The sequence below is a fragment of the Equus asinus genome, chromosome 8 (genome assembly GCF_041296235.1).
Source record: "Equus asinus isolate D_3611 breed Donkey chromosome 8, EquAss-T2T_v2, whole genome shotgun sequence".
Classification (NCBI taxonomy): Eukaryota; Metazoa; Chordata; class Mammalia; order Perissodactyla; family Equidae; genus Equus; species Equus asinus.
Window position 1 is genome coordinate 100,676,342 of NC_091797.1, and position 22,280 is coordinate 100,698,621.

Below are 22,280 nucleotides of genomic sequence, written 5' to 3' on the forward strand. Positions count from 1 at the left end.
ATTTCACCAAAGAGGATACACAGATGGCAAAAAAGCATATCATTAGCCATGAGGGAAGGGAAAATTGAAACCACAATGAGGTTCCATTACACATTAGAATGGGAGAAAAGTGACAATACCTAATGCTTGTGAGGATGCAGAGAAACTGGATCACTCATTCAGCGCTGGTGGGAATGTAAAATGGTCTAGCCATTCTAGAAAACAGTTTGAAAGTTTCTTAAAAACCTAAACACACAACTATCATAGGACCCAATAGGACCCATAGGACCCAGATTTATCCCAGATAAATGTTTCAGGTTTTTGCGGAGTTTTTTATTCTTGGTCATATTTTTTTTCCATTATATTTTCTATTGAGGTTATGATAGTTTACAACCTTGTGAAATTTCAGTTGTACATTATTATTTGTCAGTCATCTTACAGGTGCACCCCTTTACCCTTTGTGCCCACTCCCCTCCCCCCAGTAACCACTATTCTGTTCTCTTTGTCCACGTGTTGTTTATCTTCCACATATGAGTGGAGTCATACAGAGACTGTCTTTCGCTATCTGGCTTATTTGGCTTAAAATAAACCCTCAAGGTCCATCCATGTTCTTGTGAATGGGACGATTTTACCCTTTTTTATGGCCGAGTAGTATTCCATTGTGTATATATACCACATCTTCTTTATCCAATCATCAGTCGATAGGCCCTTGGGATGCTTCCACGTCTTGGCTATTGTGAATAGTGCTGCAATGAACATAGGGGTGCAGAAGTCTCTTTGAATTGCTGATTTCAAGTTCTTTTATTCCAGATGAATGAAGACTTACGTCCACACAAAGACCTGGACGTGAATGTTAACAGCAGCTGTATTTGTAATAGCTGGAGACTGGAAACGACTCAGAGTCCTTCAATGGGTGAATGGGTCAGTGAACCCGGGCCATCCACTCCAGGGAATCCTACTCAGCAGTAAGAAGAAAGGAACTGCTGGCACACACCACCTGGATGAAGCTCCCAAGAATTCGCTGAGTGAAAAACGCCGTTGTCCGAAGGCTACACACTGTGGGATTCCATCACCGTGACATTCATAAAATGACAAAATTATAGAAATGGAGGGAGATTGCAATATTATCATATAGTTTTGCAAGATGTTGCCATCGGGGGAAACCAGGTGAACATGAGATCTCTCTGTTTTATTTCTTACAACTCCATCTCAGAATAACAAGTTTATGGCTGGCTTAGTCCTACACCATCCTGGGAGGCAGGTGAGACCAGAAGTGGGACTGGTGTCCACACACATAGCCCCAGGCCCACAGTGTGTCCACGGCCCCTTTCTGGCAGGGCCTCATTGCCCAGGGCTCTGACATCCTTCAGGCATCCTCTGTCTGTCCCACATCCGCAGCGGCTATGTGCCTCTCTTTCCTCTCAGTCCCAAAAAGCATCAGTTATTGAACACATTGTCTATGCCAGATGGCCATGTGGCTGCAGATGAGCAGCCACCAGTGTCTTGCTTGCTGCCCAGGAGCCTCTCCAGTGACTGGATGGAGAAGACCCAGTCTGGGGGTCAGGTAGATGGTCTGTGCCCAACACAACCCCACCCCCCAACTGCACCCTGCCAGGCTTGGCAGGAGGCCTGGCACTGGGGCTGGCATCAACTGGGCCCAGAAGGAGGTCATGGAGGCCTCGCTTACGCTTGTTTCCCATAATTCTGGCTGCTTCCAGTCCCTTTCCTCTCCAGACACTGACGCAGAGCCTACCAACACGCTGAGGCCCCCTTTCTCAGCTTCCTGCTCGGCCACCATATCTTCTCATTTCCTGTTTACCCATCTCCCCTTTGGAATTGCCTTGAGTTCCACGGGTGTGACATCAACAGGCCTGGAATGCCATCCCCAGTCGCCACGCGATCACCAAGACCACCACTGTCGTGCTTCTCCATCCTTGCCCCCCCACCCCTTGTCACAGCTGTCTCCTCCCTGGGGTTCCAGGAGGCCCGGGCTGCTTCCTTCCCTTGAAAATCCATGTTGTCACAATTGGGACTGTCGCTCTTTTTGATGCTCAAAATAACCTCGAAGACCAGTTGCAGCCAAACAGTCCCCCTGGGCACAGATGGGGAGACTGAGCCAGGCCTGCTCCTGACCTCCTGACCTCGGGACAGCTGGGCCTGGGGACAGTGGCCCGGGACAGGGCACTGGAGGGTGCAAAGGCGTTCTGGTTGTACTCCTGGTTACACTGGTGTCTCTCATCGGAATCGTGGACCCAGGCCTGGGGAGGAGGTCTGGCAGAGCCCTCAAGGCCACTGCGGCAGCAAGGCCCAAAGGCTTCTCTGCTTTTCTGGGCCCCAACTTGGCCATCGTCTGCCTGGGGTCCCTCCGCCCTTCTCTAGGCGGTCCCTTGGGCCTCTGTGCCCAGCCCCTTTCTCCTGGCCTGTGGTCAGCATCTCATGGGGACCTGTGGCATGTTGACCCCCCAGTGTGAACCCTGGGAGAGGAGGGTGGCGACCACCACTTTCTCCTGCATGTGCTGCTGTGTGTTGCAGCCGGACAGGGCTGGTGGCCGCCATGCAGGCCAGAAGCACCAGTCCTACCTACTCTGTGCCCTCTGCCTGCAGCTGGCAACTGCCTGGGAAGTCCTGGAGGGAGGACAGGGCTAGCACACCGGCAGTACATCTTGCCCCGGGGGCCATGCACGGCTGCTCACGAGGCTAGAGCGTGGGGCAGCACACGCCCCAGAAGACACCAGCACCTGGGGGTGGTTGTGAAGAGTCGTGGCTGCAAAAATGAGTCTGGTAAGAGTTTGTGAGAGGGAAATGAGACCCAGTGATTCCTTTTTCTTGCGAGGTCTCACTTGCGTGTCCCCGGTTCCAGCTCCCAAATGTACTCTGGTGATGCTTCTTTGGTCTGACCCGGCTCAGCCACCCCTGGTGGGATGCTGGCCAGAACTGCTCAGGCTTGGTAGCTGGGCCCATGCCTCCCACAGGCTGCTTGGAGCCACTGGTGATGTTGAAGAGGCCCTCCTTCCCTGCAAGAGCAGCCTGGGCTCGGGAACTCGGTCTCCTGCCACTCCCCCGCCTCGAGAGGACCCTGATAGTGGTCCTGCCCATTGGCCTTGGAGCAGCCCCGTGGGCTCCACTTTACAGACAGCCTTTGGAACAGGGAGGGGACAGGCGCCGATTTCAGCGCAGGACAGGAGGGCACCCCGCTGGAGAGCGACTGCCTTGCCTCGTGCATTCGTTGTTGGGGCTGGCCTGGGCTGGCCCAGCACCTGAGACGTCTCGCCTCATCAGTTTGCAGGCATCATGGCGTATGGTGGTGGGTCTGTCTACCACCAACTGGGAGCCCCTCCCCTCCTGAGGGCTTGGTGCGGTTCTGGCCTGTGGTGAGTGTGCAGGGAACGCCTGATGGGGACTGAGGCCAAACGGGAGCAGAGAGGAGCAGGGCAGAGCCGGGCCCTCACCCTGGAGGCGGGAGCAGGAGGCCTCGCCCAGGCATTGGGGATGGCAGCCCCTCACCTCCTAAGCATCCACCGTGATCCTGGCCCCAGACCTCTGCCCTGTGCCGGGCAGGCAGAGCTCTGCAGATGGCTCTTCTCTGCAGGCAGAGGAACCCCCGACGACCTGCAGCCAGAAAGAGGGGTGGGAAGGAGATGATGAAGGGGAGTGAACTGAGACCCTGAGTCCTTGCCCTCACCCAAGTATGACCAGTCGCCAGAGACCCAGGAAACCAGATGACGGATGTGTGCTCTGAGGGCTCTGGTCGCCGCCTTCTCACCTGGGCATGACAGCCAGTGCACCTGTGCCACCAACCCACTCTGCCCTCCCCGGCTGGTGCCCGGGCCCCAAGGCCAGCATGCACCAGGCAGGGTGCCACCAGCAGGGCAGGTACCAGGGCCACGGAGGGCCTTGGCCTGCGCAGCTGGGCAGTGGGCACCAGAGCCCTCGCTGCGTCCTGTTGATTCTGGGAGGGTTTTCCGATCTCTCTGGCCTGATGCTCGCATGGCCAGCCGGGGAGCTGGGATGCAGTGGAGAGGTGGAGCCAGCCTTTGCAACCCCAAGCCCCGGCCCTCGCTGGCAGAGAGGTGGCCGTGGGGGAGGGGCAGGTGCTTCCCTCCGCTGTCTGGCGGGCCGCCTCCAGATCTAGGTCATCGTGCTTCAGCCTCACTCTCTGCCTTCCGCAAGCTGTGTTCCGTGGGATTTTTTAAATACCTGAATGCCTCTGGGAGAAACTCAGTGTTGGTGCCATTTCGTATCTGCACCTTCGGCTTTTCGTGACATTACAGAGCTACAGCGAGGACAGAGAGTCTCAGAGATGCCAGGACACCTTGAGGAGGTCGCCTCCAGCCCCCTGGTAACCCCTGAGCGCATCCCTTTGGAGGGCCCCCAGGGTCACACGGTCAGGCAGCTCTTCCCCCCTGAGTCACACTGTGCTCAGGGTCCCTGTCACCCCGACCCCTGCCCTGGGCTGTGTTCTCTCCCAGGGCCCTTCAGTGGTCTGTCTCTCATTGGCTGCAGCTGGAGGCCCACAGTCCCCTGACCACTGACCCTCGTGGGGGCAGGGGCACCCGCCTCCCCTCTGGGTCCCCGGGTCCCAAGGCTGGCTCACCGCCGCAGAGCACAGGCGCCCTTTGTGGCCTGCTCCAGCTGCCCAGTGAGTGGGGGATGCAGTGTGGACCAAGGCTCTGCCCCACTTGGAAGCCTCTCTGTCCCTGGAGCACACAGTCGCTTTAACGGGGCGAGCGTGCCCTCCTGGCAGGGCAGCTGCTGTGGACTCCGAGCTCTTTTAATTGGCCTGTGTCCATCGGTGACGAGGACGGGTGTGTGTCATCACGCTCTTACATTTTTCTAACAAGGAGATCAAGAGAAGCATTCTCCAATGGCCCTCACTGCACACACAAGCCCCCCTCCACAGCTCCTGGGGCCCACGCACCCGACTCGGCCAACTGCCCGAGGCTCCGAGGCCTGGGGTCAGCAGGGATGGGAAGGGTAGTCCAGGCAGAGGGAGGCACGAAGCCAGGGGGCACCCACAAGTGCAGGGCAGGAGGTGTGAGTGGGGCGGCAGCCCTCCTGACTCGGTGGTCTCAGGTCTTCTCACCTGTATGGCTGAGCCAGTGCAGCAGGCCCAGCAAGGACGGTACGTGGGAGCGGTGCCCACAATCAGACAAAGGCAGGGCCCAGGAGGGCATCAGGGCCCAATGGGGCGGCCTGACCGACCAGGGCATGTCCCTGGACTGCCTGGGAGCTGGTCACACCCTTTGGGGGAGCGAGGTCTGGGCCCAGAGGTTGGGGTTCGCTGTTTGGTCTCACCACACTCTGAACCTCTGCTTCCTGGTCTGAGCAGGGGCCCAACTACGCCCATTCCAGCCTGTGTTGGTGCCTCCGGGAAGGGCGGGGTAGGTAAGGGCTGCAAGCGCCCGAGCCTGCTCTACCTGACATCTGTGTGTCACCTGGAGCAAACTGCTCCATCTCTGAAACTGGCACCCGTGTCACCTGCCACCTCCGTCATGCCTGTCACTGTGGTTTACACAGAGCCCATCTCCCCACAAGTTGCTTCCTTTTCCGGCCCCAGGTGACCACGTGGACGCCCACAAGTCTGTGCTGGAGGGGAGGGAGACACAGCACAGGCTACACGCAGCCTCTGGAGAATTTCTTCACTAAAGGAGGTTTTTTCCTGAAAAACGTCAAGCTATTTGTAGCCCAAGTCAGTTGAGCAGATTTTTCTGGGTGTAGCTTATTTTATCACTCATTAACTTCTTTTCTTTATGAATTAAAAAGTAGCATTTTTTTTCCCACCCAGGAGCATTTTATTTACTTCTCTCGGTGCCACAACCAGCACTTTCTCTGCCTGCTGGGGAGGGAGACTCAGATCCCACTCGAAGACGCCATGGCCCCTAGGATGTAGGCATAGGTGGTGCGTCCAGAGCAGGCCCTACCACTCCACCCGTTCCTGACCTTGCACGTCCCTGTCACCCCTGCAGAGCTGCCCTGTTTGATGGACAGGAGCCGTGCAAGGGTTAGCAGCATCCCGGCTGAAGAAAGCGATGCTGTTCCACCTGGGAGATCTGGGGGCGCATCCTACGAATCTGCTGGCCGGCACCCTCGTGGCCCAATTTCCTGACTTCAGAAATGTCCCAGGCAGATACTTTGCCTATAGAGCAACGGGTGCTGCTACCCCTCCGGTCTCTCAGCTAGAGGGGGACAGCCCCAGTGTGTCTGTGGTGGGATTCGGGCTGTCCCCTGGACTCGCAGAAGTGGGAGGCCAAAGCCCCAGGGTAAGGAGCAGACCCCACCCGCCCGGGAGCCTCTGGTCACCCTCAGGGAGCTCAGGAGGCATTGACCCAGGCCTGCCTCTGACTTCTTCCAGGGAGTGGCTCCCAGTCCTCTTTCCACCACCTCCACACCAGCCCTCCAGACCTAAAATGCTGGGCTCTAATCCTGCTGCGTCTCCATATGTCGTCTTTTGGAGTGCACTTACCTCAGTGGAAAAGATCCTGTTCATGTGGTGCACCTGGTCCTTTTGTCTCCCATCTGCAGAATCACTTTTAAACCCCAGATTCTTGTACCCGCGCACGTCCCTGCCTCTTCCCCAGCTATGCCTTTGATTGCAGTTCACTCCCCCATCGCCCCACCCCACCCCCACCCCCACCCGGGTGCCTGGAGCCCCGCCCACCTGAGCCCCAGTGCTGCCTGCCTCAGGGGCATGCCTGCCTCCTCAAGATCAGATTTCTGTTTCTCCTCCTTTGTCCCCAAGAGCACAAGCAAGGGTCAGTCCATGCTAAATGTCCAAACGTCATTTTTTACTGACCAATGGAACCATTTTGCAAAGCTCTAGGCCCCATGAGACGGGGTTCCCCTTGAGACCCTTGGGGCTGATGAAGGCTCAGGAGTCCTGCCAGGCACTTCGTGTGTCTCCTCTCCTGCTCCATTCCTTTATCCACAATTCCAAATTCGCCCAAAGCCCTGAAACTTAAAAGTTTTCAAAACTCGTGGCAAAGCCAGCCCTGACCTGCCGGGCAGCCACACATCACGCTCTTTATTCCAGGCCGTGGGACCCGTCCTGCTTTACTGCAAACACAGCAATGTGTTTGACCAGGAGGTGCAGCCCCAGGCTCCAACAAGGTGTCCCGTAATGGATGAAAAATTCTGAATCGCAGACGCATCTGGTCCTGAGGCTTTCTTTGGATGAGAGCTGGAGCAGCGGAGTGTCCCCCACGCATCCCAGTTCTGGAGAAGGAGAACAGGCTTTGGCCACCGACGGACCTTGGCAGAGCAATGGTGCTGCTTACGTGACTTTTCCACTTAGTGAGCAAACAACTCTGTGCTGGGTGCTGTTGATTCAGAGATGGAGTCCCAGGAACCCCAAATCCTCCTCCTCCCTCGCCCCTCACCGCCCTGGAACCCAGGGGTCAGCCAAGAGACCAAGGGCACAAGAGGGGCTGGGGAGGGAGAAGAGGCCATGGAGGGTGCAGCAGGCCATCTCCCTCCAAGGAGACCCTTGCCTGGGGAGCTAGTGCCCACAGGCCTAACTGTCCCTTTCTGAGGGACAGAAGGCGCCAGACGTGCCACTTGGGGGCACCCTGGAGAGGTCCAGGCAGACAGTGACAGAGAGAACTGGAGGCACTCATGCTTGTGAACTCATTGAAGTTCTGGGGCCTCAGCTTCCCCATCTGTAAATGGGGTGCAGGCCCTGGCTCTGCCTCCGCAGTGTCCCTGGCTGCCCTCCAGCACAGGAGGCCGAGACCCCCCTGCACCCCTTCTCAGGGTGGTCGCAGGTCTGCCTGTGGGTCTGCAGAGCAGAGCGTGCAGAGTTGGGGTTGGGGTGGGGCAGGCTTCAGGTTGGGCCAGTCCTGTCCCAGATGTCAGCTCAGTTACCCTTCACAAATATCCCAGGAAAAGAGAGGGGGAACATTGGCCCAGGACAATTGCTTGGCCTCTGCAGTTTGCCCAGATGTGTCCACTGCCAGAGCACACGGGCACAGCACCCAGCAGGCTGCAGGAGGGTAGCTGGGGTGGTGGCCCTGTGCCAGGTATCAAGCCTTCTGTGACCAGCACCTTTCCAGCTGTAGCCGGGAACAGAACTCCCCAGGCCAGGGCCTCACACGTCCCTCGTGACGAGGAGAGAAGGCGGCATCCACTGACCTCAGCGGGCAGAGCGCGCAGGGGCTAGCATGAGGCAGCGAGACCCCCGGGGGCAGGCTTTGCAGAAGGCCCACATCGAGGAACAGTCAGAGCCCAGGCACGGACAGGGGTCCCGCGAGAGCGCAGGGAGCCAGGGTCCGGGGCGGGCAGCGGCAGGTCCGCGCGGAGGGCGAGGGCAGCGCGCATCTCGCCTGGTTCCCGGGCGCTGCCGAGAGACTGGAGGCGAGGGCGTCGCCGGGAGGCGGCGGCGCTGGGGCCTTTGGGGGGCGCCTGGTCCCCGCCCGCGCCGGCCGCGCCGGGTCGCGCGTGGGCGCGGCGGGCGCCGATTGGCTGTCGCGCGCGCGGGCGGGGCGGGCGGCGGCGGCGGCGCGGAGGGGCCGGTCACCCCGCAGCCCGGCCTCGGCCTCCGCCGTTCGCCGCCGCGCCCCGCCCGCGCGCCCGCCGCCGCACGTCCCCCGCCGCCGGCGGCCACCATGAGCACCGGCCTGCGGTACAAGAGCAAGCTGGCGACCCCAGGTGAGCCCGGCGCCCGCCCGCGCGCCCGCGCGCGCCTTTGTCCCCACCGCCCGCCCGCCCGCCCGCCTCTCACCGTGTCTCCGTCTCTCCCCCGCTCGCCGGCTGGACCCGCCCGGACCCGGACCCGGACCCTGACCTGACCCTGACCCCGCAGAGGACAAGCAGGTACGTGCGCGCCGCCGCTCACCCAGCCTGCTGTCACCCATTGTGCCACCAACGCCGCCGGCGCCCAGGCGCGACCCCGCCCCCGCCAGCCGTCATCCCGCCCTGTCGCGATAACAGATTGTCAGCCTGGGCAATGCCGCCGCGCCTGCGGCTGCGGAGGACAGGAGTGCGTGCCCTGCCCAGGGTGCCTGGCCCCTGTCCCTCACAGCATGCCCGTGCACCCTTCCCAGGTGCCCCTCTCCCATGGGTCCAGCGCCAGCAGGATCTTGCTGACCTGGCTTTTGACCGTGTGCTGGGGGTCCTGAGTGAGGCCACAGGCTAGGGGAGGGGTCTGTGTCCTGCAGCCAGCACAGAGACCCTGAGCAGCCCCATGAGAGAGCCTGTGGCCACCCTACCCTGCTCTTCTGCATCTTATGCCCCTCTCCCCACACACTAATTTGAGTGAGCTGGTCTGTGGCCAGGCCTCTTTCCCAGACTGGGAGCCTCCAGGGCCTGGCCTGAGTCATCTCCGTACCCAGCACAGGTCTTCAAACCTAGTGGGTACAAATAGGCTTGTGGCCTCCCAAAGGGGTGGCCTGGTCCCCACCCTCCAGGAATGCAGGACCCAACAGGAGGCTGGCCTGGACACCCACTGTGAAAACCCAGCAGAGGTCAGCGTTAAACAGAGCTGGAGACCCTGGGAGTGGGGTGGGCATGGGTAACCAGGTGGGCTGGGGGCTCTGGGCAGCCCCGCTGGAGGCCTTTCTGGCTGAAGCTCAGCCATGTTTGGGAGAGAAAAGAAGGGCCCAGCAGTGGCCTTGGCAGCCCCCATCGGGGATGGGGCTTCACACACCCACCGGATGGATGCTGGGTAGAACCAGATGTGGTACTTGGGCCAGGAGCTACCTGGCCGGGGGGGGGGGGGGGGGGGGGGGGGGGGGGGGGAGCCAGGAGTCACTGGCTGCTTAGTGCGTCTCCTGGCAAGGATGTGTCCCACCCTGGGACAGGTGAGGCTTGTGGGGAGGGGCCCTGTCGACCTTACACTGCCAGCAAGGGGCTCCCTGGGGAGCCGGGCCAGGAGCTGCCTCCCTATCCTAGCAGGTCAGACAATGAGTGAGATGCAGGGACTCACGCCACCAGGCTATTGTTTGAGGGAGAGAGAGGGAAAGCCTGGGAGAGCAGCTCCCACAGCTTCTCCTGGGCCTGCAGGCACTTGGGGTCACTGGGCCAGGCAGCTGCTGCCCAGCACCACCCAGAGACCCCTCCTGCCGAGGCGTGAGCTCCTTTGAGGAGCCCATCCTTCGAGGTCACCCAGGAGCCAGCCTCACCCATCCCCTGCCCCTAAGACCAGAGAGAAATGGCTCCGTGCAGGCGGAGGGGGAGCCCCAGGCAGGGCCAGGGAGCCAGGTGTTTGGGGCGGGCTCCCCGTGGGTCTGGGGGGAGCCAGAAGCACGTGGTAGCTTCACTGTTACCATTGTTGGTGTTACTGAGCTTCAGCTTATCCACACTCTGTGACAGGGGGTGGGGGAGCTCTGGTGGCGCTCTGTGCCCCCTCCTCCCACGCCCACCCCGTCTCAGGCAGTGATGGGGGCTCTGTCGGCTTTGGCGTCTGCTTTCAGAGCTGACTCTGGTAATTCTAAGAATGGAAATGCCTCGAGAGCCAGGCATTGGGAGGAGGTGGGCGCAGCTGTGTCTAGGGCTCGGAAAGCCCTAAGGAGTATTTGTTGTGTCTCAGTGGCCATAGAAAGGAGGTGGCAGGGCCCCTTCCTTGGGGCTCCCCTAGGGAATCCACAGGTCCTATCTGGGCACGGTCAGGTGGTGGGGCGGGCAGGGTGGGAGCTGGGAGTGGGACTCTTGCCCTCCCGACCTGGGCTCCCCAGACGCTGTGCCTCACCGGCGGGGAACGGAAGCAGGCTGGGAGAGCTGAGGCTCCTTCTCAGCCTGATGCCAGGCCCAGGTCTGTCTGTCTTCCTGGAGATGCCCTGGGCCTGAACTGCCAGCCTGTCTGGGCAGTGCTGGGCTGAGGACCATGTCTCAAGTGCACCCACGAGTGAAGTTGAGTGGGACTCAGCCTGAGGTCTTCTGCAGGTCAGCATGGCAGAGGGCTGGGGACCAGTGAGGGGGCTTTCTCGGAGCAAGGCCAGGGGACAGGCTGGGAGAGCAGGGGGCCCTGTGGCCTCCCCCTGCTCTCTACACCCTCCTCTGGATGAAAGACTCTCCTGTTCCCAGCTGCGGGCCCACCCCTTCTCCCCAGGTGCCAGCGGTCTCAAGGCCCCACAGCAACAGCATAAGCGTGGACAGGGGGACAGAGGCCCCTTAACCAGGGAAGCCAAGAAGGGAGGGTCTGGGTGGGGAAGAGCTGGGGGGCCGCCTGTCCCTGCTGACACACACAGTCCAGGGGCACGTCTCTTCATACCCCAGCTCTTTCCAGCCCTCCCTCCTGTCGGGCTGGCGCTGGTTTGTTCAGATTCTGGCGGGGTACTGGATGAGGGGGTGAGGAAGGGTTTGGCAGCTCAGGAGACCCTGGTTGTCCCTGGAGTGGCCACATGGGAGTGAGGGGTAAGCTGGCTGGAGCTTTCCAGTCCCAGTGCACCCAGTCCTGTGGGTCAGAACAGACAGGGAAGCTCAGAGGAAGCTGTCTGCTGGGGAGGGAGGGGTCCCGGCTGGCAGGGGTGCTCTGGGAGCAGCCATGGCCAGCAGGGATGGTGGCGGGTCGTAGAGCTGCACAGTAGGGCAGCACCCAAGTTTCCAGAGGTAGAGGAGCTAGCGTCTAGTACTCTGACTTCCCTCTCTAAGCCTCCGAGGACATGGGGGGTGGGGGGAGTGCAGGCTAAGGAGGCTCAGCCCTCGCCCCCTCCTACATGTCTTGGGGGATCCTCCAAACATACACACACACACACACACACACACACACACACACACACACACACACACACACGAGGGGAGAGGGGCAGTGCAGGCAGGGATGTGTCCGTGGCTGGTTGGAGGCGCTGGGACACCGCTGGGAGGTTTTCGGGCTGCATCTGCGAGCAGAGAAGGACTGGACCGGGCCGGTCCCTCGTGGGTGCGCGCGCGGGTCTCCGGAGCGCCCTCTGGCGGGCGGAAGCCGTACCGCACCTCTGGGGGCGGGAGGCGCGGCGGCGGCCGCAGACCCCGGGCCCGCGCGTGGCACCCGGCTCCCCGCCCCGGTTGCCCGAGGCCTGGACTGAGGTCGCGGCCCCGTCGCAGCGCCGCGGCCCCCGCGCCCCGCTCCCCGCGCGGCCCTCCCCGCAGCCCTGCGTGGCTCCGCCCGCGGCCCACTTTCCCGGCGCCGGTCTCCCGGCGACAGCGCCGGCGGGCGGTCCCTGCCCCTCCCGCGCGCCCGCCGCGCCCCGCCTCTGTTGGAGCGAGAGCCGGGCCTGCGAGGCTGCGGCCGCGGGCCGGCGCGGGCCGCACGGGCGGGAGGGGTCTCGCATGGCCTCCGCGCGCGGCGGCACCCGGGCGCGGCGTCCCCGCTCCGGGCCTCTGTTCCCGCGTCCGTGAAGCCCGGGCGAGAACAGGGCTTCAAGGTGGTGCCGCGCGTACGTCCCTCGAGAACGCCCGGCCCGGTCCGGGGTCCGGACGCGGCCAGCGGGGTGGCAGGGGCCGCTGCGATGGATTCGCTGGCAGCGCCCCAGGACCGCCTGGTGGAGCAGCTGCTGTCACCGCGGACCCAGGCCCAGCGGCGGCTCAAGGTGTGTGGAGCGGGCAGCGAATGCGGGGCCGCGCGCGCGCCGCCGGGGCCGGGCCCTCAGGGGCCTCCGCCACTATCTCCGGACGGGACAGGGGCAGCAGGGCCACGGCCGCTCGGGTGGGCGCAGGGACCCCGCGAGCGGGATGGCTCGGCGCCGCTGTCTATAAATAGCCCCTGCTCCGCCGTCGCTGCAGCCAGCCACCCCCGCGGCTGGATCGCGGCCAGACGGGGCCTCCCACCCGGGTACACTGTGGGGGGAGTGAGCGCGCTGGGGAGGGGCGAGTATTGAGGCCGGGGGCTCCTCCTGCCTGTGGAGGGCCTTGGGCCTGTCTGAGGTGTCAGTCATGGTGGTCTCTGACCACCACCCAAGGGAGGACACTGCCTGTGCCTGCTGCGGCCTGACACCCCCCTCTACACACACAAACACATTCTCGGGTCCCTGTGAAGCCTCTCTCTGCCGCTGGCGCAAGGGAGCCTTCAGCTGCCACTCACCTTCCCACCCCCAGGCCTTTGCCCACAGTCCATCACTCCATTTCTGCCACTGAAACGCCCCGCCCTGGGAACCCCGCCCTCTCTGCTGCCTCCTTGACTGAGCTGGGCAGGGGACAGGGCAGGGGGCAGCCCCAGGAGCTGCAGCATGCCCCTGACCTGCCCTGCTCCTGCCCCTGCTTCCAGGACGTCGACAAGCAGTACGTGGGCTTTGCCACGCTGCCCAACCAGGTGCACCGCAAGTCGGTGAAGAAGGGCTTTGACTTCACGCTCATGGTGGCCGGTGAGTGGGCCTGGCTCCCAGGAGGGGCGGGCCAGTGGCCAGCCAGGCTCTTCATGGCACCTTGGACTGACTCAACTCCTTCACTGTACCTGTGGGCAGGTGAGTCGGGCCTGGGGAAATCCACACTGGTCCACAGCCTCTTCCTGACCGACTTGTACAAGGACCGGAAGCTGCTCAGTGCCGAGGGTGAGTGGGCCCCACACTGCCTTTGCACTGCTTCACCCTCCCCTGCTGTGTGACCCCTCCGAGGCACCCTTCAGGGCCAGCCCCTGCTTCTCTCTCCCCACAGCGTGGGTCTCCTGTTCAGGGTCTAGGAGGAGTGTCCCAGGCCACAGGCCCGGTGGCCAGGGCCAAAACACTAGGATGGATGAGAACGAGGGTCTTGGCTGCCCAGAGTAGGGGGTGAGGGTCACAGAGGCCCCTCCAGACAGTCCCCCACCCCCACAGAGCGCATCAACCAGACAGTGGAGATCCTGAAGCACACGGTGGACATTGAGGAGAAGGGGGTCAAGCTGAAGCTCACCATTGTGGACACACCAGGCTTCGGGGATGCTGTCAACAACTCTGAGTGGTAAGGAAGGCCTGGCTGGGGATGGTCCCTGCCCAGGCTGACTCAGCCTCCTCCAGGCTGGCGGGCCGTCCTCGAAGCTGGTCTTATGCGCTCCCCTGCCCACAGCTGGAAGCCCATCACAGACTATGTGGACCAGCAGTTTGAGCAGTATTTCCGTGACGAGAGTGGCCTCAACCGCAAGAACATTCAAGACAACCGGGTGCACTGCTGCCTGTACTTCATTTCTCCTTTTGGGCACGGGTGCGTGTCTGTCCTTGGGCCAGGCTGGGGAGGCACCCACCTCCATGGATCTCCATGTCATTGCCCCTCCCCTGTCCGCATCCCCACAACCATTCCCCCCCTTAGCCCACCCCCACCCTCTCCCTGCACTACGGCAGCCCCCACCATGCCCCTCACCGCCCCGGCTGCTCTCTGCAGGCTTCGGCCAGTGGATGTGGGTTTCATGAAGGCTCTCCATGAGAAGGTGAACATAGTGCCCCTCATCGCCAAAGCTGACTGTCTTGTCCCCGGCGAGATTCGGAAGCTGAAGGAGCGGGTGAGCCTGCTGTGGCAGTGGGGCCTGGCCCAGGGCTCTGGGTCTGCGAGCACCAGCTATGGTGACCCCAGGCATCACTGTACCTGGCTCAGGGGACCTGGCCAGCCCCAAATCTGACAGCCCTTGCCCCGCCGCAGATCCGGGAGGAGATTGACAAGTTCGGGATCCACGTGTACCAGTTCCCTGAGTGTGACTCGGATGAGGACGAGGACTTCAAGCAGCAGGATCGGGAACTGAAGGTGAGCATGCAGCCCAGTGGGGCAGGGGAGGGAGCCAGAGGCCAGTTCACACAGGGCCCGGAGGAGGGCCAAGCCCCCAGGTCCAACCTGGTAGGGGCAGGGCTCTTTTGTCCAGCCAGTAGAGGCCCTTCACCTAGGGCTAGAAGGCTAAGATCACATGTGTCCCCAGCTGCCTTGTGTAGTTTGGGCCCCAAATGGTTAGTGGGTAATGGAGCACTTGCCGGGACCCAAAGGCACTGCTGCTGGCCAGGCCCCCACCCTGACCCTGCTTCTCAGTGTTCTTCACCAGCAGAAGGGCCCAGCCCAACGGCCACAGGCCTGTGCATGCCCTGGCTCCCAGAATTCTGAGCTCCAGAGGATGGTGGTGGCTTTGGGTGTCCCAGCAGCTAGAGTGGCGATGACTAAGCTCAAGCCAGGGGACAGGTAGCCATCAGGCCAGGAGCAGGGTTGGCCTTTGGCCCCAACCAAACTCAGCAGGGGCATCACTAGCCAGAGGCTTCGGCTCAGCTCTGGGGAGGGAAGGGAGAGGTAGCTAGATGGAGCAGCCTTGAGGTGGGTATTGGGAGGGGAGAGCATGCCTGGTTGGGCACAGCCTGGCAAAGGCCGCAGAGTGTGAGCTGCACCAGCTCCGGCTTCAGCTGGCAGCAGAGTGGCTAGAAGCAGGGGCAACGTCGGGATCTCTTTGGGGAGAGGTTGTTGATGGTGATGCTGAAGGGCCCCACCAGGCTCAGGCCCCTCTCCAGCCACTAACTCACTTTCATACTTACTGGGCGTGAGCCCTCACCTGCCCCTTCCCAGGAGAGTGCGCCCTTCGCTGTTATCGGCAGCAACACGGTGGTGGAGGCCAAGGGGCAGCGGGTCCGGGGGCGACTGTACCCCTGGGGGATCGTGGAGGGTGAGTTCGGGCAGGGGGCACAGGGTCCAGGGTGGGCAGGCTCCCCTGGCTGGCGCCAGCTGACCACTCACCCCTGCCCTGCAGTAGAGAACCAGGCACACTGCGACTTCGTGAAGCTGCGCAACATGCTCATTCGCACACACATGCATGACCTCAAGGACGTGACGTGCGACGTGCACTACGAGAACTACCGTGCGCACTGCATCCAGCAGATGACCAGGTGCGCTCCCGCCCTGGACCTGAACCACGTACCTTGTGGCCCCAGCCATGTCTCCGTAACGGAGGGCTGGTCCCCACCACCCACCTAGACCTGAACCTTGCCCCAGCCCCCAAATCAGCTGCCCAGTGCCTTGTCTCCCCAGAGCCAGCCCAGAGGTGTGGGAGCACAGGAGGGCAGGGCTTGGTAGTACCTGGGGTCAGCTGGACCTCCCATCAGTGCTGTCCCTCTCGTCCACCCCACAGCAAACTCACCCAGGACAGCCGCATGGAGAGCCCCATCCCCATCCTGCCACTGCCCACGCCTGACGCTGAGACAGAGAAGCTCATTAGGATGAAGGATGAGGAGGTTGGTGAGGTGGCAGGGGAGGAACGGGCTGGCAGGGAGAAGGGCCAGGCCTCTCCCATCGAGTTTCTCCCCCCACCAGCTGAGGCGCATGCAGGAGATGCTGCAGAAGATGAAGCAGCAAATGCAGGACCAGTGACCCCCCAGCCTCACATTGCCATGGATATACTGCCAGTCTCCAGGCTGGCCCTTCCCACCCCTGGACCCCTACTGGTCTGTACTCTACCCTGGATTCATCTGGATTTCTGACAGGCCTGGACACAACCCCAATCCCAGAGTGGCCCAGACCCGAACTGTTCCCTGCCGTTCCAGACCTGACCCGGAGGCACGGGGTTGCACCCCCCAGCCAACCCTAATTTATTCTCAGCATCAATCTCTCCTCTTATTTGTATTTGCCCCTACAACCAGTTCCTTCTGGCCTTGAGGGACCAGGAGCTTCGTTGGGCCGTGACTTCTGAGATCTGCCCCCACCCCAGAAGATCCTAGCACTCAGACTCCAGGCCCTACTCGGGGCGGGTAAACCAAGGCAGAATAGGGGCGCAGGTCCCCAGGGTCTCGGGCCTGTCCCCCCGTGCGAGTGCTGCAGAGCAGACCGGGGAGCCCTCCTGCGCCCACTGCCACAGTGTATGCTGGGACCGCGCTTTGTGCCAAGGTGGGCCGGGTTCGCCCTCATCTCCTCACCTGCAGCTCAGCAGGCGGGTTGGGCAGCAGAAGCAATTAGGATCCCTCCAGACCTGAGGAGGCCAGCCAGCTGCAGGGGGAGGAGCTCCGGGAGCGGGGCCATCTGTGACAGCCGGCGGGCCCCCCACTAAGGGGCCCCAGGGCTCCAGGAGCAGTGGGAGGTGGGTGACTCCCTGGCAACTCCCATGCCTAGACTGCCGTTCCCTGTCCATGGCTGGAGGTCCCTTCTCCCCAGCAGCACTGTTGCCCAGGGTTCCCTAGCCTTTGCCCTCCCCATCCCGCCACCCGCATGATCCCTCTCCACAAACCCTCTTCTCCAGTTTTGTTCAGTTGTGAATGCCGGGTCCTGTCCAGGTGACAGGAGAACAATGTTGGTGACCGTCGCAGCAGGCTTTGAGTGCTCTCTGCGCCCCTGGGAGCAGTGGGGGCGGAAGCCGGGCAGCTGGCAGCCCGGTGATAGCGCTCTATCTGGGGCCGCAGCGCCTGTCCGCGCGTCCTCGGGGTTATTTCTGGCGGGGCGGCTGCGCTGCGGTCGGCGTGGCTGGCGCCGGGGCCTGGCAGGGGTGGGCGGCCTCATCGCCTGGTTCTCTGGCCAACGCCTGGCGCTCCAGAGCCAGCCGGGTCACTATCCTCTCGCCATGAGCTCCGGTGAGTCTAGGGTCCAGCCGAGCCCCTGCCGCTCCCTGAGCACAGTCGCGTTGGGAGGCGCGCCAGTCGTTTGCCTGAAGCAGGGAGAGATTTGGGTCGGACTTAGAGGAGACTTCCACCCAGTGCGCAGGTGGTGCGGTTGGAGAGCCTTTCGGGCAATGGGGGTCGCGGGCCTGGCCTGGCGCTCCGGAGGCTCAGAGATGCCGCCCAGGTGCCCCACAGGCCGCCCGGCTCAACGCGCGCTTCCCTTCCAGGACCGCGCAGGGCGCTGAGCCTGCTGCTCCTGCTGCTCGCGCCACGGAGCTGCGCGGCCACACGCTGCCCCGCTCCTTGTGTCTGCGCGGGGACGCTCGTGGACTGCGGGCGCCGCGGGTTGACGTGGGCCTCGCTGCCGACCGCCTTCCCATCAGACACGACCGATCTGGTGCTGACCGGCAACAACCTGACGGCGCTGCCGCCGGGGCTGCTGGATGCGCTGCCTGAGCTGCGCGCCGCGCACCTGGGCGCTAATCCCTGGCGCTGCGACTGCCACCTGGTGCCGCTGCGCGCCTGGCTCGCCGGCCAGCCCGAGCGCTCGCCCTACCGGGACCTGCGCTGCGCCGCGCCCCCCGCGCTGCGCGGCCGCCTGCTGCCCTACCTGACCGAGGACGAACTGCGCGCCGCCTGCACGCCCAGCGCGCTCTGCTGGGGGGCGCTGGCGGCGCAGCTCCTGCTGCTCGGCCTCGGGCTGCTGCACGCCTTGCTGCTGCTGCTGCTGCTGTGCCGCCTGCGGAGGCTGCGCGCCCGTGCCCGCGCCCGCGCCGCGCACCGGCTGTCGCTGACCGCCCCGCTGGTGGCGGAGCCGGCTGGAGCCGGCGAGTCCTGAGAGCCGAGCGACGCGGAGCCAACCCGACAGGACCCAGTCCCGGGAGTCCTCGCCCTAACCTTGACCCATGCCCCTCCGCCGCCCAGGCACAATCTCCCAGACCACGCCGCCCCCGGCAGGCCCTTCCACATGGGCTCTGCTCCTTTCCGCCACCACTAGCGAGGCGAAGCCAATCCCTGCACGTTAGGCAGGTCCAGGCGGTGAGCTGCAGCCCGGACCCCGCCCGGGTCCCTCGGGCCAAAGTCCAGTGCGAATAAATCCTGCTCCAAATCCGACCTGGCTCTGCGGCGCGCCACGTGGAAATCTACCTCCCCAAACCGCGGGAAAACCCCTGGGAGGGGTTCAAGGGGACACCCCACAGCTACATGCCCGAAAGTAGCCTCCAGGCAAACACAAGGTCCCTGAGTAAACTCTCCCCTCCACTGACGATCACAGAGGGTCACCTGGGAAGGCAGGGAGCAGTGGATGAGAGTGGGCACACGGAAGGGGGCAGTGAGGACTCTGTGAGCCGTGAGGACTCTGTGGGCCGTGAGCACTCTGTGGGCAGTGAGGACTCTGTGGGCCGTGAGCACTGTGTGGGCAGTGAGGACTCTGTGGGCAGTGAGCACTCTGTGGGCCGTGAGCACTCTGTGGGCAGTGAGGACTCTGTGGGCCGTGAGCACTCTGTGGGCAGTGAGGACTCTGTGGGCCGTGAGCACTGTGTGGGCAGTGAGGACTCTGTGGGCAGTGAGCACTCTGTGGGCCGTGAGCACTCTGTGGGCAGTGAGGACTCTGTGGGCCGTGAGCACTCTGTGGGCAGTGAGGACTCTGTGGGCAGTGAGGACTCTGTGGGCCGTGAGCACTCTGTGGGCCGTGAGGACTCTGTGGGCAGTCAGGACACTGTGGGCAGTGAGGACAGTGAGGGGCAGTGAGATGAGCATTTCCAGGGGACAGTGAGGGGCCGTGAGGTGGCCTGAGGACAGTTCAGGGTGTGAGGTTTCCCCAGTGGCAGTGACCATGCCATGTGGCCAGCTTTCGGGGCAATTAGCGATGGATTGGGGACAGTGAAGACAGCCTGGCGGCCTGCCTGCGACTCCCTGGGCACCCGAGTGAGGAGCTCAGCCTCTGGGGGCTGGGGTCACTGGGCCCAAGGCTTGCCAGGTGGGTCTGTGGCTGTCACTGCAGGGCTGAGGGGCACCGGGCATGGCAGGGTCTCGAATCACGTGCTCCACCTGACCATGCTTCCTGCAGGAAGGCACCTCTGACCACCCAGACCAGCCAGGGGCTTCTCAGGGCCCTCAGGTCCTGGTCCCCCGTCCCAGCCCTAAACCCGAGCAACCAGGGCCTGGGGCTCCTCCGTGGGTGCCTGAGCGTGGCACAGGTTGCCAACAGTGTCCTAGGGTGCCCAGATGACACAGTGACACTTTCCTCACCATCAGGGTCCCACTCCTGCCCTAGGTGTGGCCCCACTTGGCTGGCCCTGTGAATAGTGAAGGCTACTCTCCACAGACCGCAAACAGGACACCGATGAACAGCCTCAGGCCTGGGCCCCAGCCGCCTGGCACAGGAAGACCCCTGGCCCCACTGACCGGGTCGGGGAGGCTGCCGTTGACATGGCCTTTGTCCTAGCCTTTGTGGGACAAGACGGATGACCCTCCGGTCGGGCTGATGCTATCTCCAGGCTGCCGGTCGGACGTGAGACAGGAGCCACCCCCTCCTTTAGGGCAGGTGCATGGCATCCGGCCCATTGTGGGCTGTGACCAACGGTCGAGCCGTCCATCCGGCCTTATCACCACACTGGGGATGGGGGCCCTCTTTGTACAAATGAACTGCCACCTTGCCCTCCCCACGGGGAGCCCAGCACCCCCAGAGCCCCTGGTGGGGTTGTCAGAGGAACAGTCGTTGTCACAGTGAGGTACATAAGCCAGCCCCCAAACTCAGTCCCAACGCGGCACAGGGTGGGGCATCCCCCTACTTTCAGAGGAGGAAACCAGATCTGAGAGCGGGGCTCCCTGCTGGGCCCCAGAGCCTCCACGGCTGCCCCAGGCAGAGCCGAGACCAGGCCCCCAGACACTTCTCCTCCTCACGGAGGCCTTCAGGGAACAAATTCAGGGCCCAGGAGAAAGTAGTCTGGGGGTCCTAGGTGACCCCAAGCTAACAGAAGTGGCCCTCCTGTGGGACAAGGCCCCAGCAGGAGCTGTGGGGAGTGGTCAGCGGGAGTGCAGGCACACTGCACACTGCCCACAGGCTTCAGGATTCCCAGGCCAGTCTGGCTGAGAGGGTGGGCGCAGCCCTGAGGAGCAGGAGCCGCGGGAGCAGTGCGCGGAAGAAAGAGGCTGGCACCGCGGTGTGGGCAGAACTAGGGAAGAACTTCCTGCTAGCTGGCGAGTGGGACAACTGCACCCCATGGTTTCTCTGGGGCCCCCCACCAGTTGTCCACTGTTTAGACTGGCTCCTGCCAAGGTACTGGCCACGGTGGGGTGCCGACCTGGCCTCGCTGGCTGACCTGCTCCAGGCTGCCTGGGAGCGCCCAATCCCAACTCCTGACCCTGAGCTGACCCTCCACAAGCTGGCCAGGGCCTCAGCCTCCAAGGAGTGTGGAGAAGTGGACGGTCCCAGCTCAGTGCCCCTGAATGGCCCTGTGCCCAGAGGGGGACTATGCACCCCTCCCCCAGCTCACGGGCCTACTGTGCCCCTCCCCCAGCAGTGTCCTCCATCTCGTGGACAACACACCTGCCGCAGGGCCCCTTCCCCACTGACAGGCTGGTTCCCACTGTGGCCTCAAACTCCTTCCAGATAGGAACAGGTCGGGGTCCACTCAAGGCCCTGCTGAGCCCCCACACCTCCAGCCCCCAGGCTGGCTGGTTCAGAGCTCCACGCCCTACAGCCCAAGGTCCTCTGACCACACTGCTGCCCACCCAGCCTCTCTGGGCTCCCAGGATCCTTGGCCTTCAATCAAGGCCCAAGCCATGGTGCCCCCTCCCCGACAGCGCCAGGCCCTCCACACCCTTGCCACGCTAGTCCCAAGGCGCGGCATGCCCTTCCTCCTGGGACTCTGTCCTCACTACACAAGGCCCACTCAAGCGTGTCCTCTGCAGAGCGCTTCCAGCCCTGCCCTGGACCAGTACATGGCTCAGGACACTGCCTCCATGCTGGGCCCCTGAAGTCGGTCCAGGCTCAAGCCACATCCAGGGCCTGGGTGCAGCCACCTGGAGAACGAGTGACCCACCAAGGGGTTGCATAGAGTGAGCCCTGCAGCGCCAGATGGCATTCCCGGGGCAGACACAGTCGTGACCTCCCGCCGAGCCCCTCATCCTGCCTGTGAAATGGGCGCCGCCCGCGCTGCCCACCTCCCGCCCCGACGCCCGGTCCAGTGCCCCCTCACAGGCACCAGGGGGCGCGCGCGGGCTGCGGGAAACGCCTTGGTGGGCCAGGGCCGCCAGAGCGGGCGCCGGGGGTGCAAACACCCGGCCGGCCGGCGGAGAAACAGAGGCCGGGAGAGGGGGACTTGCCCAGGCTGGCGGGGGTGGACCGCCGACAGGGGCGGGCCGGTCGCACCCCCGTGGGGGAGGGGAGGGGTGCGCCGAGCGGCGCTGACAGACGGGGAGTGGTGAGCGCGCCCCTCCATCCGCCTCCCTTTCCCCGCGGGCTCCCTGACAGCCTGTCAACCGGGAAGATAAGGGACCTCTTCCGCCGGCGGAGGGGGCGGTCAGCCCAGGTGCGCCCTCGGCCCTCCCGCCGCCTGTTTGCTCCGTAAACACTTATTGAGCCCCTGCTGTGTGCGCTGCCGGGCAGGGCCAGCAGCTGCCAGGCGGGCGTGGAGGGCGACAGTGAGAGGTTGGCCTCAGCCACTTCTGCCCGGGATGCCGGCTGGGGGGCCCTGGAACAGGCTTCTCCGGGGGAGTGGAACAGAGGTTCCCTTACCTCCCCACCAACGTAGGAGTGGGGGTTGTGTGCGGGTCCTGGGTGGGCCCCCTCCAGCCTGGGGACTTAAGTGGGGTTTGTCCTCTCGGCCTTGGGAAGATCTGGGGAGCTGAAGCCCTGGCCACGTTGGG

The 22,280-nt window shown here is 63.3% G+C and overlaps 2 protein-coding genes and 1 long non-coding RNA gene across 6 annotated transcripts; 2 read left to right on the forward strand and 1 right to left on the reverse strand.

Moving 5' to 3' along the window:
* Positions 1 to 356: 356 nt before the first annotated feature.
* Positions 357 to 6,570, reverse strand: LOC139045963 (uncharacterized). The gene is made up of 3 exons (XR_011505513.1): positions 6,443 to 6,570; positions 4,574 to 4,812; positions 357 to 3,588 (listed from the first exon to the last, which is right to left on the reverse strand). It is a non-coding gene; the product is annotated as an uncharacterized lncRNA (long non-coding RNA).
* Positions 6,571 to 8,454: 1,884 nt separating this feature from the next.
* Positions 8,455 to 17,116, forward strand: SEPTIN5 (septin 5). Of its 4 annotated transcripts, none has more exons than XM_044775486.2 (12): positions 8,455 to 8,622; positions 8,777 to 8,787; positions 13,154 to 13,250; positions 13,350 to 13,436; positions 13,698 to 13,821; positions 13,927 to 14,061; positions 14,239 to 14,356; positions 14,494 to 14,595; positions 15,373 to 15,490; positions 15,575 to 15,710; positions 15,953 to 16,055; positions 16,135 to 17,116. In XM_044775486.2, the coding sequence occupies exons 1-12, from the start codon at positions 8,580 to 8,582 to the stop codon at positions 16,189 to 16,191; spliced, it is 1,131 nt and encodes a 376-aa protein (XP_044631421.1). In that variant the 5' UTR covers positions 8,455 to 8,579; the 3' UTR covers positions 16,192 to 17,116. The 4 variants fall into 4 exon arrangements, with proteins under 4 accessions (XP_044631421.1, XP_044631422.1, XP_014682642.1 ...); XM_044775487.2 differs by having other exon boundaries at positions 15,394 to 15,490; XM_014827156.3 differs by lacking the exons at positions 8,455 to 8,622; positions 8,777 to 8,787 and adding an exon at positions 11,916 to 12,479 and having other exon boundaries at positions 15,394 to 15,490.
* GP1BB (glycoprotein Ib platelet subunit beta) lies at positions 17,033 to 18,521 on the forward strand (the record flags this gene model as incomplete). The annotated part of the gene is given in 4 exon segments (XM_070516820.1): positions 17,033 to 17,287; positions 17,289 to 17,409; positions 17,412 to 17,495; positions 17,498 to 18,521. Coding segments are annotated over 4 exon segments (1,209 nt in total), but the record flags the coding sequence as incomplete, so codon positions are not given.
* Between the last annotated feature and the right edge of the window lie 3,759 nt (positions 18,522 to 22,280).